The sequence below is a fragment of the Cuculus canorus genome, chromosome 1 (genome assembly GCF_017976375.1).
Source record: "Cuculus canorus isolate bCucCan1 chromosome 1, bCucCan1.pri, whole genome shotgun sequence".
NCBI classification, from domain to species: Eukaryota; Metazoa; Chordata; class Aves; order Cuculiformes; family Cuculidae; genus Cuculus; species Cuculus canorus.
In genome coordinates, this window is record NC_071401.1 from 82,441,949 (window position 1) to 82,457,972 (window position 16,024).

A 16,024-nucleotide genomic window follows, 5' to 3' on the forward strand; every position below is an offset into this window, starting at 1 on the left:
GGCTCACAGGAGAGCCTTATGTGGAACAGCTGTTCTGCACTGACTCTTCGTCCTTTTAAACAAGCACCTTGATTTAATCTGGAAATCCCTTTGAGGAAAAGACCATATTTTACTTGGAATTTGTATTGCACTTGCAACCAAAAGGCTCACTCATGGCAGACAAGACGGTAATACCTCTGCTCATAATGAAAAAGTTGACCTAGTGAACACTAACTAATGCCCCTAGCAAAGTTACGACAGCACGTGTGTGACTTAATTGTAGTTAGTATGATTTATTGGCATGTATTTAAGTATGTTGGTGTTATATTTTGAATGCAGTTACGTACAACTCTGGGAAATCAAACGACTATGGAACAGAGTATGAATCTAATCTTGTCTGCAGTGCATCAAAGACTGAAATTTTGGATACTTTGATGTCAGCAGTAAGTCTGTGTTTGACTTTGGTGGCAAGAGCATTTCATATAACGAGCCCTGAATCCAGTGCATAATACTGATATGAGTAAAAAAAATGCACATTATCATTTATCAGCATTTCTCCCAGAGTGCACACTGAGGCATCACCATTCAAAAGGAATTAGAAAAGATAACTAAAAGGAACAACTTTATGAGCAACAGTATTGTACAACATGCATATAAAATCAGGTATGTATTACTGGTCTGTACTTCAAGTAAAACACCTTTTCCACTGTCTTTTTCACACTGCCTCTCTTTCAGTCATTTCTCACACTGCCTGAACAAATCAATAATTCTAATTTTAATCAATTTACCTCACTCCCTGTAAACACTGATCAGAAAAAGTAGCATCCCTTCATGTTTTGAGAGGCAGGGTTACAAATCATGAATCCATCTATATTTTCCCCTAATTTATAGAGTTTTAAAAGTTACAAAAAAGAAATACTCCCTCCCTGATCAGTCTTTTATTAGTCTGACTTCTTGTTTACATTATTTCAACTGTAACTGCTAATCCAAAGAAAGTAGAATGGTCTCCACTGGATACAGAGTGCTGTGATGAAAAAACACAGGACATTTAACTGTTCAGTGTGTTTTTTTGATACCCAGGGGCAAACTAACTTCTTTCTGAAGTCACCTGCATAAGGTGGTAAATGGTAATGGTTGGACTCGATGATCCAATGGGTCCTTTCCAACCTTGTGATTCTGTGATTCTGTGAAATGATCAATCAATAGATAAGGTGTTGTGACTTGGCTGGATTGGGAAAATGGATTGTAGTTACTGATTTTGTGGCTATAATTATTAGGAAATAGAAGACAAAGCAGAAGAACAGAAAAAAACAATGGCTTATTGTAATAGAAGAATGACCGTTTTATTGCTGATGGAATGAGGAGAGGGCTATCCGAAAGCCCCAACCTTATCACAGCTAGCCACTCCCAGCACTGTTTTTTGACCTCACCTGAGCTTGCCATAGTAACATTTTACACACAAAGAAAGAAGGCAATGGAATATTTTTTTTTTCTCTTATGTTCCTTTTGATTGGGAATCACAGGTCCTGTAGCAGGGTCTGCAAGTCATCACTTGGGATTGATTTAGATATTCTAACAAGCTAATTCAGCTATCAAACAGAACTTCCATAGTTTAAGTCATAAAGGAAGACTAGTACTAGCAACTGCTCTCAATATCTGAAAAGGCATACCTAGACCACGTGACAGGCATGACAAAGAAGGTGGACAAGCCAGGCAAGCCCTTTAGTTGCTATCCAAGATAATGATCATCTGATGTGGAATTGGAATCACCTGAAGAGCTGGCTGTGGGACACTGAGATGATGCTGGTGGTAAGGAACCATGGCTACTTCTCGTTGTTATCCAAATAATTTGTTCATTTCTGTGAAGCTTTGAAACTTGATTAGCGAGTGCGCTAACACAAGTAGGTGGCAAAAGCAGAGTGACCAGGATCCTTGGGCAACTGGACCTAAGGTCTCACCTCTATGGTAAATAACATGTGCTCAAAATAGGCAGACTGGAGACTGTTTGGATCAAAAATCCCATTGTAAGGGCTCAAACACTTGGCTGAAATCCAGTAGAGGGCTCTCAAAAAGAAGAGAGTATAACAGCTGTTATAATTTATAGTAGCACTTCTCTAAGCAATTAACTCTTATCCAAGTTTGCTAAAACTTCCAGAAATTGATCTCTTGTTCTGTGAGAACCTTTACATCCTGTGACAAAATTTGACTCACCACGGTCCTCGTTTGCAGAAATTAAGGAAAAAAAAAAAAAGAAATCCTTACTCATCTTGTAATCTACTTGAATGTCTCTCCTTGTTGAACTCAGTATGCTTGTTTTCAAGTTAGAGATTTTTTCACGGTTTCCAGCAAGATGTAAGCTTTACACTGCCTAAATTTAATTTGAAAGAGACAGTTTGCTATCTTTTCTTTTAAGTCTTCAGAGCAATGCCCCAGCAAGTCTACATATTTGACTGTGAGCATCCAAGAAGGGGCAGATAAATTGTATTTGTTTTAGTAAACAGTGACATGCTCAGACACAAATGCAGAAATAAGAACAAAAGAAGTAAATTCATTAGGATACTGAGTTCTAGTTTTCTTAGCAGTATTAAACAGATGTTCAACTCTAGAAAAGATTAATCTGTCTTATATAATAAGGTACACTGTTTTGCAAAGAGAACTTCATCATTTGTCATAATTGTGGTACCACACTCTTACCTCAAATCAGTTTTCTAAGAACAATCACGAACTTCCAAGACTTCTTTTTTTCCCCATGATACTTTTCCAAAATGAAGTATTATCTTCCCTCTCCTACCCCTCCAAGTACACCATGACTTCTACCAATTACAAGCAATTACTAAAGGATTAGAGCTGTTTAAAAAATAAGCAAACAAAAAACTAGGGAAAAAAACCTAACCCAATATGATCCACAAACAGGGAAGGTGATGAAACTGCTTTCAAGAGTCTGCATCAAACTCTAGCCGTCTTTTGTTTGCAGCCCCTGCTTTTCCCATTTTGGTACTCTCTTCTAGTAGTTGCTCCAGCACAGGGCTACGTGTTAGGACATTATGCTGCTTATTTAATTGTACTGTATAAAAGCCTGTTCTGATTATGATTAAACATTAAACATTGATTATGTTTAACAATACTTTGAATATATAGAATCAGGCAAGGGGAGAGAACCTGTGTGTGCATGTGTATTTTAAATAAGTATGTTTGATTTCATGATTTTAATTAGCATTGTGAGATGACCACATTATTCATGAGTGACAAAGCCATGAGATACACAGGTATTCCTAAACAAGTGCTAACACAACTTATGTGAACTCCTGTCTCAAATACGTCATCACTTCAGAAACTTGTTTAGCCATTCGGGAAAAAAAAAGGTTACTAACATCATGCGACCCTAGCGCACCCTAAGTAGGTCTCAGAAAGAAGTTTGCAGAACAAGTCAAAAACATGAGGGAAAAAGTCTTCTTGTTAAAGGATATTTCTTAGCTGTCTATGAGGAAAAAAGTTGTTTTTAATTTTAATTCTTGGGGTGAACTTCAGATTGTGGCACATGTACCTGAAATATTTTCAGACCAATACATACAAATTGGATGCAGCCAGAGAAGATGAATTGGAAGCCTGTGGTTAATTCTGCTTGAAAACCCTTGAGACTTGGAGCACTTGGTATTTCAGTTCACCATGGACCTGTATGGAAAACAGAAATTATGCAGGCTAAAACACACCTCTAGTACAGTTTACTGCATACCACACAAGGCCTTTGTCCCAGCTTTTTTCCAGTGCAAGATTGTTCCCATCAGCCCGTGTTTTTTTTTTGTTATCTAATCTGTCCCATCTACCTGTAGAGGGTAGGGCTTCTGTCCTTGCTTCTCAGCAGAGAGCTTTCCATAACTCTGCAAACACTGATGTCTCAAGCTTTTTAACACTGTTACACCCACTTTCGCAGTCTCCACTGGTTTCAAAATATGCACATAATCTCACACTGAATAAACTCTTTCCATATAGCCTGTGCTAATCTTAACAATATGATGTCATTCAAACTCCATGGCATTAGTGAAACATGTTTTAATATTCCAGCTCTTTTGATCTTGTCTCATAAATCAATCCCTCCATCTCTCTAATTATTTTAATTGCTCTTCTTTAAATTACCTTCAGTGTAATTTTCTAACAGGAAGATTCCCAAAAATATCCCAGGCATGACCTAATTAAGTAGTATGCACAGGGTAGTCATGCCAAAGAAGCAGAAGAGAAAGTCTATTAGTTTCTTCCTCAGCGATGGGATCCTTCACATGGAGGCTTAAATTCTGTGGGCTTTGCTATACGCCGTTCTGTAAGATCATATGTAATTTACTGACATTTTCACTCCTACATCTTGATATTGCAGATTTCTTCCTCTTGTTGAATGTTTTCCTACAGCTCTACTGATGTTTCCAAGATGAAACTCTTTCCCACAGATATTCCTTTTTTGCATTTGCTCATGCTGTTTTGCCAGCTTTCCCCGGTCCACCTAACCTAATGAACAACCACAAAAGCCATTTACAGCTAATAACTGTCCTTTAAAACAAAGTTCAAGAAAGAAAGACTAATCCATAAAATTCCTATCCATACATAGAAGGACATGGTAAGATAACAGATATTTCTGTTTCTTATTTCCATAGCAAATTTAATTACGAAGATAATGCTCCACCTCTCTTCAAGTGCCAGTTGAGAACGGTCAGCCTTAAGTAGCAAAATTAACACCAGAAAAAGATGTGCATGACAACTTAGTGCTCTTCTCTTCTTTTTTTTCCCCCCTGTGAACCCAGTGAGCTGCTTATGTGTATATAAGGGCATAATTTAGCTACACACCTGGCACAAATTAGCAAACACAATTGAAGGTACTTAGGTGACAACATCACTATTACCTTCTTCCAACTATTCCACAATGGAAAGATAATGTAATGGGTTGAACTGAACAAAAGGTACTGGTTAGTTCCTTGCTGCCACTGAAGTTAAAGACAGCAAAAACAACCCAGTAAGCTCCTTTATGTAACAAGGTAACTCAAACAACTACAGCTGCCATAAGCAAAGGTGAGAGGCATAAGAGATCATAAAGAGATCATCACAGGGATTTTCTGGCTGTCTTGTGGCAGCCAGGGATGAAGAATATCTGGAAAAATCCATGTCTGGGAAAAACCAGCAGAGATCAGAGATGGCTGCAGGAAGCACTGATTTTGGTTAAAGAAAGGAAAAAAAAAAAAAAAAAAGGACCGCACTAGGAAAAAAAAAAAAAGCAGAATTCCTCGTGAAATGGCAACAGCGATACCCAGTCTACCCAAGCAGGACTATGCAATCCCCTGTAACATCTAGGATGGGATCAAAGATCTTTAATGGGAACCTGCAAAGCTCTATGCTTTGGCTAATTAATCATTAAAAAAAAAAGTCTCTCATGGATTGGCTGTGTTAAATGAACACCAGCTGATGAAAGTTCAGTTATTACAGACCTGTAGATGCCTCTTTTGATGCATATCTCCAGTGAATGTTTCTGCTTAGCTCAGGATGAATATGTGGAAACACTCTGTTCAATACAAGGACACCGTAAACTTGCAGTGAAAAGGAGTTATTTGAACTTACAGAAATAATCATGGTAGAACATTTGGTTATACAATAATGATTATTAGTAAAGTTTTTTAATTGTGGAATCTTATGAAATCGCTGATGCCATAGTATTGTGGAAATTCAGTCTCGATCTGCAAACAAATTAAAGGAACAAAGAAATGGCAAAACTTGTAGTAACTGACAAGTTAAACATCAGCCCTGTTGTTAACCACATCTAGATGGCATGTTTCTGGTTTTGTAACTACACAGGGCTTATGTCATTTATGGCTTCAGCATGAGCTTTTACAGTTAACTGTCTATAGAACCATACAACGGTGTGGGTTGGAAGGGACCTTAAAGATCATTCATTTCCACCCCGCATCCCAGCCATGGGCAGGGACATCTTCCACTGTGTAAGGCTGCCCAAGGCCCCATCCAATCTGGCCTTGAATACCTCCAGGGATGGGGCAGCCAGGATTTCTCTGAGCAACCTGTGCAAGCACCTCATCACCCTCACTATAAAATTTTTTTCCTAATATCTAAATTTTCCCTCTTTGAGCTTAAAACCACTAACCCTCATCCTATCACTGCATTCCCTGATTAAGAGATGAAGAGCTCCACAGCTTTCCTGTAGGCAGAATGACTTTAAATAAAAGGCTTTAGTGATTCTCTGGTGATTTGGCAGCCTGAGACAGTTGGGCTTGTTCAGCCTGGAGAAGGCTCTGGGGAGAACTCATAGGGACCTTCCAGTACCTGAATGCGGTACAAGAAAGCTGGGGAGGGACTTTTTACAAGGGCATGTAGTAATAGGACTGGGGAAAATGGGTATAAACTGGACAGGGGCAGATTTAGACTAGACATAAGGAGGAATTTCTCCATGATGAGGGTGGTCAGGCACTGGCACAGGTTGCCCAGGGAAGTTGGGGCTGCCCCATCCCTGGAGGTGTTCAAGGCCAGGCTGGATGGGGCCTCGGGCAGCCTGATCCAGTGGGAGGTGTCCCTGCCCATGGCAGGGGGTGGATGATCTTTAAGGTCCCTTCCAACCCAACCACGCTCAGACTCTCAGCGCCGACTCCTCCGGCGGCACAGGGGGCGGCCCCTGCCCAGTCTGGGGCAGCTCAGCCGCCCCAGCAGGGATGGAGAGCGATTCCCGGCCCCGGGACACCATCACGAGATTCCGCTGGGGGATGGGGACGAGGACAAGAATTGAACCCTAAAGGACAATCTGACTCCAGCCGGGCAGTTTCCGAGCTCGCTGACGGGAAGGCGCAGCTGCATCCCCTGGCCCAAACGCCCCGTGCTCGGCGCCCGTTCCTCTCCTCAGCGTCGCCACAGCACATTCGCTTCCTCTCCCGATGGGTCACCCTAAGCCGCCCAGACGCGCCGCCACCACCGCCATTTGCCCTATCCTGCCCGCCATTGCCCCACCCCCGGCTGCCACTGGCCCCGCCCCCGCCCGGGTCCCTGTCATTGGCCCCGCCCCGGCCCTGGCCCCGCCCCCGCCCCGCGGCGCCGCTGCAGCCCCCGCGCGCGCGCATATAGGCTGCCCCGCCGCACTGGCCGCGCCGCCGCCGCCTCCTCCAGGCATGGCACAGGGCTCTACCTCACTATGGCAGCAGCGCGGCACAGCACCCTGGACTTCCTGCTCGGCGCCACGGGTAACCGCCGCGGCCGGGAGAGCGGGGCGGGAGCTGGGGGGGGGGGAATCAAAGAGCGTGTGTCGTCGTCCCCCTCCTTAGTCTCCCCCTCCTCTGTCCTCCCATTCCCCATCCCATCCCCCCCTATGGCGTCGCAGGCGCCCGGTTCCCCAGGCCTCCCCTCGGGCGCGATCTGCCCGCCCCAGCCCCTCGGGCATCGCGCCCTGTGCGCACCGGGGACACTACGGTGTTGCTCCTCCCGCCATCCTGCCCTGTGCTCCATGGGGTCGCCGTGGCGCTGGTCCCTCCGGCATCCCTCCTCTATCGTTCTCGTCTCTGTGCCTCCCCAGGGCCACCATGCCCCCCGGCATCCTCCTCATCCTCCCTACCTGTGTCCGTCCACCCCCCGTCCCCCCCTCCTCGGCATCTCTTCCCCCTCGCCATTCCATCCTCTCGTTCTCCTTCTCTTTGCGCCCTGCCCCCCCCGGCATTCCATCCCCTTCCCTATGCACACCCCCCCAGCATCCCATCTCCCTCCGTCCCCCTTCCCCGTGCGGCCCCCGCTATCCCCCATCCTCCTCCATCTGCCCCCGGCTTCCCACCCCATCCAACCTGCGCCCCCCTCCATCATATTTATTCCCTCCTTTTCCCTGTGCGCTCCACCTTCATCCCACTCCCCTCTTTTCCCTATGTGCCCCTCATCCCATCCACCGCTTTTCCCCGGGCGCCCCCCCCCATCCCATCCCTCCACCCCTTTGCCCCGTGCGCCTCCCATCCCTCCCCTCCTTCCCCGTGCAACCCCCCCATCCCATCCCCCCTTTTTCCTCGTGCGTTCTCCCCTTCCATCCCTCCCCCCCTTTCCCCGTGCGCCCCCATCCCATCCCATCCCCCCTTTCCCCATGCGCGGCCCCCATTCCGTTCCTCCCCCCCTCTTTCCTCGTGCTCCCTGGGACCGCCCGCTGCGGCCTCGTGCCCCGCGATCGCCTCGCGGCGGCGCAGCAGCAGTGTGTGTGTGTGGGGGGGGGGGGGCGGTGTGTGCAGGTGCCCCCCGCCCCGCCGGTCACGGCGGCGGGCTCCGGCTGGCAGCGAGGGCGGGGTTGTCGGTGTTTCCCCAAATCATCGCTGATCCGATCTTCTTCAGCCAAGGGACAGTTATCCTTTCTGTGTGCTGTCTTTCCTCCCGGGTCCACAGTGGGCCCACCTTTTCCTTAGTCTTTCTTTTGGCTACCTTCCACTGCACCCCTTTCACTAAGATGGAAAAAAAATAAAATAGAAACATACATAGAATCCTAGAATCACTAGGTTGAAAAAGACCTCTTGGATCATTGAGTCCAACCATTCCTATCTGCCGTTAAGCCATGTCCCTGAGCATAGATGAACCAATACAGAAAACTTCTATAAGATATTTGACTGTTTCTGCAAATATATAAAGGATCTAGATAGTCTTCAGTGAAATAGGAACTTCCTTGCTTTTTACGATAGGTTTGTGAGAACTAGATTGTTATCTACTCAACTCTACGAATGGAGCACCCACAGAATGAAGTACATGGCGTTGAGCAGCAGTGCTTCCATAGACACATGTTGAGAGAAATCTACTGCCCCCGCACTCAAGAGTGAATGAGGCAACTCTGCTGCATCATTCTTGATAAAGAGATGTTCCTTGGGAGGAAGGGTGGGTTGGGGCTCCCGGCAAAGCTTCGGTGCCCCAGTATCATGCTTTAGGTGGTGGTGAAGCAGGCTTGTAGGTCCCACTGAGCGAAGGTGCGGGGACAGTGTGTGAGCATCCTTGTCTCTTTGGTTTTTCCCTGACCTTCGACAAAAGCGTGAAGGAAGTGATTGGCAATGGCTGTAGATGACTTCAAATCTTTATTCTGCAGGGGGCACGTTCGAGCCAACAACTGAGGAAGCCACCGCATTTCTTAATGGCCAAGATGGGAGACAGGGTTTGATGGAGGGGGGCAGCTATTGTGGTCGCCGCAATCGTTGCATTGTGGGTGAATAGTGAGGGAAGTTCCCAGGCTGGGGCTGGACTTACCATTGCACAGTTGTGCCTCTGAGTGCTGACCTGCTGTGTCCTCCCCCTCTCCATTTATTTCCCTTTTTGGAGGGAGGGAGCTGTGAAGCAGGTCACTGCATTGACAAATAACATCTTGGCTATACTTGGTTTTGAGAGAGAGGTTTTTGACTGCAGGGGCTTTGCTGTGTGCTGTGCACTTTGTGGCATTGCTGTGTTTGCACTTTGGAGAGCTAGGAGCAGAGGGGAAAGATATTGGTAGGTTATTCCCAAGCAGTGCACTTCTGGATATTCTGCTGTTTCATGGTGAAAGTCATCCAGTTCCCATAATACAGTGATATATTTAAGTGCATCTTACCCACTCTGGTGATGACCTAAGGCGAATAAGGTAGTCCTGCCATTTTTCTTGTGTCTTGTGCTTGACTAATCTTGCATTACTAGAGTCAAGAAGTTAAACTAGTCTAAAAGCAATTTCTGTGAATACTGTCCAGTCCTGCAATGGCCTCTTTACTTATTTAGTTCAGTGAACTGTCATGGGTTCAAAGGTTTCGTCAGTAACTGGCTTCTGCAGCAGAGTCAGAGTTGCCAGAGAAAAGAGTAGAGCTAGATGTTGAAAATGATCAGCAGTTTTATTAGCTACCCTATGACGTAAAAACTATGTCATCATATGGAGAGTGTGTTGCCTTGCTTTCAGGTAGGTTTTCTGTTCCATTTCCCCTTACTTTTGAAGACCATGTTTAAATCTTTCTGCAAATGTGTGTGCCTAAATGGGGATGGGGGTTGGACTGCCTGTAGAGGTGTTCCTGTGTGGATTGGAGGAGGGAGGAAGCTTTATTCCTTTATGTTTGGTTCAGCACAATAGACAACTTTAGTGAGATAATTCAGAGTAATTTGAATATGATTATTGGTGTTCATGTTTAATGCAGTAGCTATTGATGAGAAGCTTGCCGATTGATAAGAATATTGACATGAGCCAGCAATGCACGCTCGCAGCCCAGAAGGCCAACTGTGTCCTGGGCTGCATCAGAAGAACTGTAGCCAGCAGGTTGAGAGAGGTTATTCTGCTGCTCTGTTCTGCTCTAGTGATACCTCGTCTGCAGTATTGTCTGGTTCTGAAATTCTCAACATAAGAACGGTATGGAACTGTTGGAACTGGTCCAGAGGAGGGCTGCAAAGATGATCAGAGGGCTGGAGCCCCTCCTATAGAAGGACAGGCTGAGAGAGTTGGGCTTCTTCAGCCTGGAGAAGAGAAGGCTCCAAGGAGACCTTATAGCAATCTTCCAGTACCTGAAGGGGTCCTACAAGAAAGCCGGGGAGGGACATTTTACAAAGGCATGTAGTGATAGGACTAGGGGGAATTTCTTCACCATGAGAGTGGCGAGGCACTGGCACAGGTTGCCCAGGGGAGCTGTGTATGCCCCATCCTTGGAGATGTTCAAGGCCAGGTTGGATGAGGCCTTGAGCAGCCTAATCTAGTGGGAGGTGTCCCTGCCCATGGCAGGGGGCTTGGAACTAAATGATCTTTAAGGTCCCTTCCAACCCAAACCATTCTGTGATTCTATGTATTATTCTTCTATTCCTGAAGGGAAGAAAGGCTTCACTGTTGTCTAGTATGACATGACTGTAGAGGATGGGAGATGGTAACATTTTTTTCCAGGGTCTGTTTGTTTCTTTGTGCTCTGTGTGGCTTGTCTTCGTCTTTGAGGCTCTCAGTGAGTAAATGAGGGTCTTTGGATGTCAGTGAAAGGATCTGGAGGATGCAGCTCTGCGTTAGGAGGGTGCAATTTCATTGCATGTTAGTACTTGTGCTGCTAGTAGCTAGCAACTGCTCACTCAGCAGAATGGTGTAGATTCTGGTGCATCGTTCTCACCATATGCCCCAAATCCCTTCAATAGCAGCCCTGTTTTCTTCAGGCTGTCCAGTTCTCTTGGGATATTGGGCTGTGGTGTGTGTCATGCACATTCTTCAGGATTAAAACTTGAACTTGACTCTTGAGAACACTAATTGGAATGGTAGGCATTTCTTAGTGTTTAACATCGTCACTTCTGTAAGGTTGATAGTTGTTGGAGGTATTGAGAGATGCCAGCAATGTTAATGAAAACATGAGTGTAGGGAGTTAAAGGAGAAAACAAGTCCTTTGTTCTGGTTTGAGAATTCAGGGGGATTAGAGGTAGAAGAGAAGCACAGTGCTATCTTGGAATGCGGTTACATGAGATGACTAAAGCCACATATCTCTACTAAAAGCTGTCAGTTTTCAAACTTCTGGTAAATTTTTTTTTAAGTACTACGTACCTACAAATTAGTAAAAAAAAAAAGGCCCTTTTGTCCATCTTGTAACTATACCTCCTAATAATGCATTTTCCATCAATTTTTAAAAATAATAGGCCGGCAGATACAAGCAGGATTGAATATCTGATAGCTGGTTAATGCAACCTGACTTCCTCTTATGATCTCCCAAGAGCTGACTAAAGTAGCAACTGTAAAGCTCAGTCCTTTGAGCAGAAGTATCTTGCTTTTCTGTGGCCCCTGAGATAAGCAGAAAACTTCAGCAGGCAGTCTGCATAGTGGTTGCTATTACAAAATACAAGAAGAGTGATTTAACAGAACTCTTATGAAAATGGACCTAGATTGTTCACCTTCCTTAATTGGGGCATATAAGGCTCTAGTCACGGCTTTCACTTCTAGGCTGATGAGGTTTTTGTTAGTCAATCAAAAATGATGACTTTGAGGCTCCTCAAGTTGTTAGTTGAAAGACTCATGGAAGTGTGTAGATGCTCAGTGTTTTACACCTGTACAGAATTGAGTTCTGATTACTATATGTTGTAAATCTACTCATAGGTGGGATTGTTTCTGTTGATATGTGAGTATGTCATATAAGCTTAGTTTTCTTGGTTGAGTATTGAAATGATTAATGTTCTTCAAGTCTCTTCAATGGGAGGGGGATAATATGGAGACTCTTGACATTTTTTATTTGCTTCAGAGAGTTGCTTTGAAAGGATAAGGACTTGTCAGAAAATGTTTTAACTGTCAAAGTTTACTGTTTGGGATTATTGCCAGGGAGGATTATACAGCTCATGGCAAAAACAGTTGTGCTGACAACATTCAGGGCCAGAGCACAGATGAGTGAGATGGTGGAGGAAAGCAGCAATTACCTGAGCTGACAGAGTTACTGAAATAAATTCTAGTGATGCTTTTCTGTGAATTAGCTCACAATGAGGATGCCAGAGCTGTAGTGCAGGTAAGGCAATGGTTGGCTTTTTAAAAAAAGTGTGTGTGTGTGATTCAAATTAATGTGTTCATGCAGATAGAAAAGGGAGTGATCTTTAGGGGCTGAGCTTCCTCCTTAGGCCCTCTCAGTGGCTTTGTTCTTGTCTGCAGTGTCCACTGTTGAATTCTGACACTGATGCTTGTTGGGGAAAAACTTAGTGAGGAAATCACTAAGAATATATGTAAATGAATGAATCTTGTTGAATGTAGACAATATGTTAAGAGAGTCTTTGTTTATGAATTGTCTGAAACAGAAATCTATCTGGACTCATATATACTGAATTTGACTTGCAAACACTATATTCTCCTTTGGTTAGTGTCTTGCTGTGTAACTGCAGTTATAGGAGATAAACAATGCACAGAATTTTTCTTTTGGAGATTTTTTTCAGTGGGAGGCATTAACTGCTTTATAAGTTAGTCAAGACATTTAACACTTAATTGAAGAATCCATTACAATATAGGAAAGTGCCACTAACTTGATTGATAATCCTCAGTCTTGGACTTCTGGAACATTTTTAAGCAGACAGGAATGAAGTCAGGTGAAGTTTTAGTATGCAGTCAAGAGTGTAAAGATGTAACAACATCCTTTGTTAGTTGTTAAATAGTACTGCATAATATACTCCCATGTTTTTTTTGATGTGCTTGAAAGAGTAATAACTAACAGGTCATGTTTATGTTCAAAAAGGGTCTTGATTATAAGATCTCCCAAGTTACTCTGCTAAATGTTCTTTCAATACCAAGCTTTTTACTTAGGCTATCAAATAGTTAAAATTTTGAATTGCATATGCTAAAGCTAATGCTTTCATTCTTGTCCTTGTTTAAAGTCTTAATGCTCTTCATAAAGCAAGATCGCAGTTTCAGGTGCTTGTTCTTGGCTCTGCTGATCTAAACATTTGGAGGGAGAAAGAATTGGCAGGGCTTTTAGTTCTGCATCCCTTTGTAGCCTTGTAGCCGAGTTCCCTTGCTTTAAGGACTAGTGATTCTGATGTTTCTGAGGCATTTTTTCCCCAAACCAGAATTGTTTATGAGAAATGAAGAGGAAGGGTGCTATATTGGCCGTTTCTCACTACCATCTCTGAAATCTCTACCTCATCTTTTACCTGTGCAATCAGTGCAGTTCCACTGCTTGTGTGTTGAGCTGCATACTGTAAATTGTAAAGACAGTTTGAAGTTGGTGCTGGTTTGGCTTAATAAGCAGATAGTCAACAATTTTAGCTGTTGATTCTAGTTCATCCTGCAAGAAGTGTGGAAATAGCAGAAAAAGCAGATGGAGGTGACTGGCATTGAGAACTTGATGTTTCTTGCAGAGTTTTTCCACAAATAAGTTTGAATCCTGTGTATGAAGGAGAGGGTTAAACTAAAACTAAACGTTTGGCAGTTTCATTGAGTTTTCTATATGTTATCTTAGAAGCCTTTGAGCACTTGGCTCTATATAGTTATTTTTAAATGGATGTTCTATGTAATGGCTGATTTTGTTGCCTAATGTACTAGAGATGCTAGGACTTTGGTTTTTTTAGAAGCAACTCTGCCTCATGAGCTGGCTGCAGTTAGCAGTAAAAATATTAAGTGTATTTGAGAATGTGGGGGCAACACAGTCTCTGAACCTTGTAGCTCAATTTGACTGGTTCTGTCAAGTATTGGCTTGTCTGAAGTGCTGAAACATCCGATTACACTGATAGCATATCATCTGCATGTTATCTCTTTACTGTATTGATTTCTAGTCTGTTATCAAAATTTGCTAACTCCTTGTCTGTGATCTGTATGTGAAGACTATGCAAATAAAGGTTAAACAAGACTCAAGTAAATGCCTCTGAAGATAAGTCTTACAAGCAACCCTGGCCAAAGGTGTGTTTGCAGCCAGCTTGCAGCTGCAATTCAGGAATGGGTCCATATTAGTGGTGCTCCCTTGGCAGCCTCTGTGAGCGGTGTGGGCTCAGCCTGTGGTCTTGGCTGGGCTGCTGTGAGCTGAACCTGACAGATCTTGGTCTAATTCTGACAGGCCTGGACCAAGAACTGCCTTGCTGTGTCAGAGCACAAATGGGGCTTGTGAGGAGGCATTAATACAAGAATTGGTAGCTTTCCATTTTTAGCAGGAAGGACTGCTGTGTACTCATTTCCTGCTTTTGTTGGTTTCCAGTTTTGAAGAGTGAAGTGCTTTATAAGTGAAACTCTGAAAATGTTATCTGAATCTCCAGCATGATGTCAAATATTCAATGGCTGCTTGCTCAGACAGAAAGGAACTGTCACCTACAAAGGTGAATGTTCACAGCACAGGATATAGATTCTGTGAGGGTCTGGTTTCCTACAGGAAATAAAAACTGCTTTTGACACATCAATATTTCCCATTTCAGGTGTACTTCTCTGACCATGCCTTTTTAATAGCAAGGTCCTTGGAAGAAAAGAGACGTACACGTGACAGTACTAGTTAATCTGTTTACATGATCAAGGTGATGAAAGTGGTTTGATGTAAGTGAGCAGGACAGCTGCTATTATTTGGGCATGCTGAAGTTCTATTACCAAGTACGCTTTCTCTTTAGCTATTTTTCTTCATGGGAGGGCTACAGATATTTCAACAAGTGATAATATTTAAAATGTGAACAGTCTTTATATGCCAGTTGATGGACTTCAGTTTATGCGTTACTGGGAGAGACAATGAAGACAAATGAGAGACTGGAAAGAAAATGAAATCGGTGGAGCTGAGACACTAAACCAATATTTGTTGATGTTAAGGATTAAGCTGTCGTATGAAGTAAGTTTTCAGAGTGTATCAATGCTTTTTGTAAAGGTGATATGCCAGACTTGGGCATGAGAATGTTGGTTTGCATATGCCTTTGGCTTACCTCTTTGCCTTCTGCTCAGTATTGATAATCTATTGAGATGAGTTGCAGGGAGTTCAATGAAATGCTGTCTTTCCACTGCAGAATTAAGGCTGATCAAGCAGCAAGTCTGGAAGAGTCTGTTATGAGACTTAATATTTGAAATATGAAAGATACTATTTGTGGGTTGTCCAGAACAGTATGACAAATACTTTGCTAGATAAGCAAATCTTGGTTCTGTATTAAAGAATAGTGAATTTATTTATTATGAATTTTTCCACTTAAAACAGTCTTAGATGGTAATGTAGCAATAATGGAAAAGGAAACAAGTTTAAAAGCTTTTTTCTTAACTAAACTTTTGTGTGATTATTAAACTGCCATTTGACTTGCAGAATGTCAGCCACTGTTACTTATGTAGGCCTATAAGTGGTCTGTCTTTCAGTTATGAGAGAGTGGCAGGACTTCTGGTGACCTGTTGTGCACCATTCCAGAAGATCTGCCTTTCAAAATCCATAATTGGATGTTGTTTCATAACTAGTTGCAATTAGATGCCAGGTATAGGAAAATCACTTTTAAAGCGTACATGGACTTGTTGGAGCAGGTTGAGAGGAGGGTAATGAAGTGATCAGAGGGATCAAACGCCTATGAAGACAGGATGAGAGAGTTGGGGTGATTCAGCCTGGAGAAAAGGCTCTGGGGAAACCTTATAGCAGCCTTTCAGTACCTAAAGGAGGCTTATGAGAGACTT

At 43.5% G+C, this 16,024-nt stretch overlaps 1 protein-coding gene across 1 annotated transcript in view; it reads left to right on the forward strand.

The window, feature by feature from the left end:
• The first annotated feature begins 7,040 nt into the window (after positions 1 to 7,040).
• The window catches only part of SMS (spermine synthase), a 56,470-nt gene continuing 47,486 nt past the window's right edge, over positions 7,041 to 16,024 (forward strand). Inside the window, exon 1 of the mRNA XM_054087771.1 lies at positions 7,041 to 7,199. Within this exon, the coding sequence (XP_053943746.1) occupies positions 7,151 to 7,199 (49 nt within the window). The 5' untranslated portion in view covers positions 7,041 to 7,150. The remainder of the gene's footprint in view (positions 7,200 to 16,024) is intronic.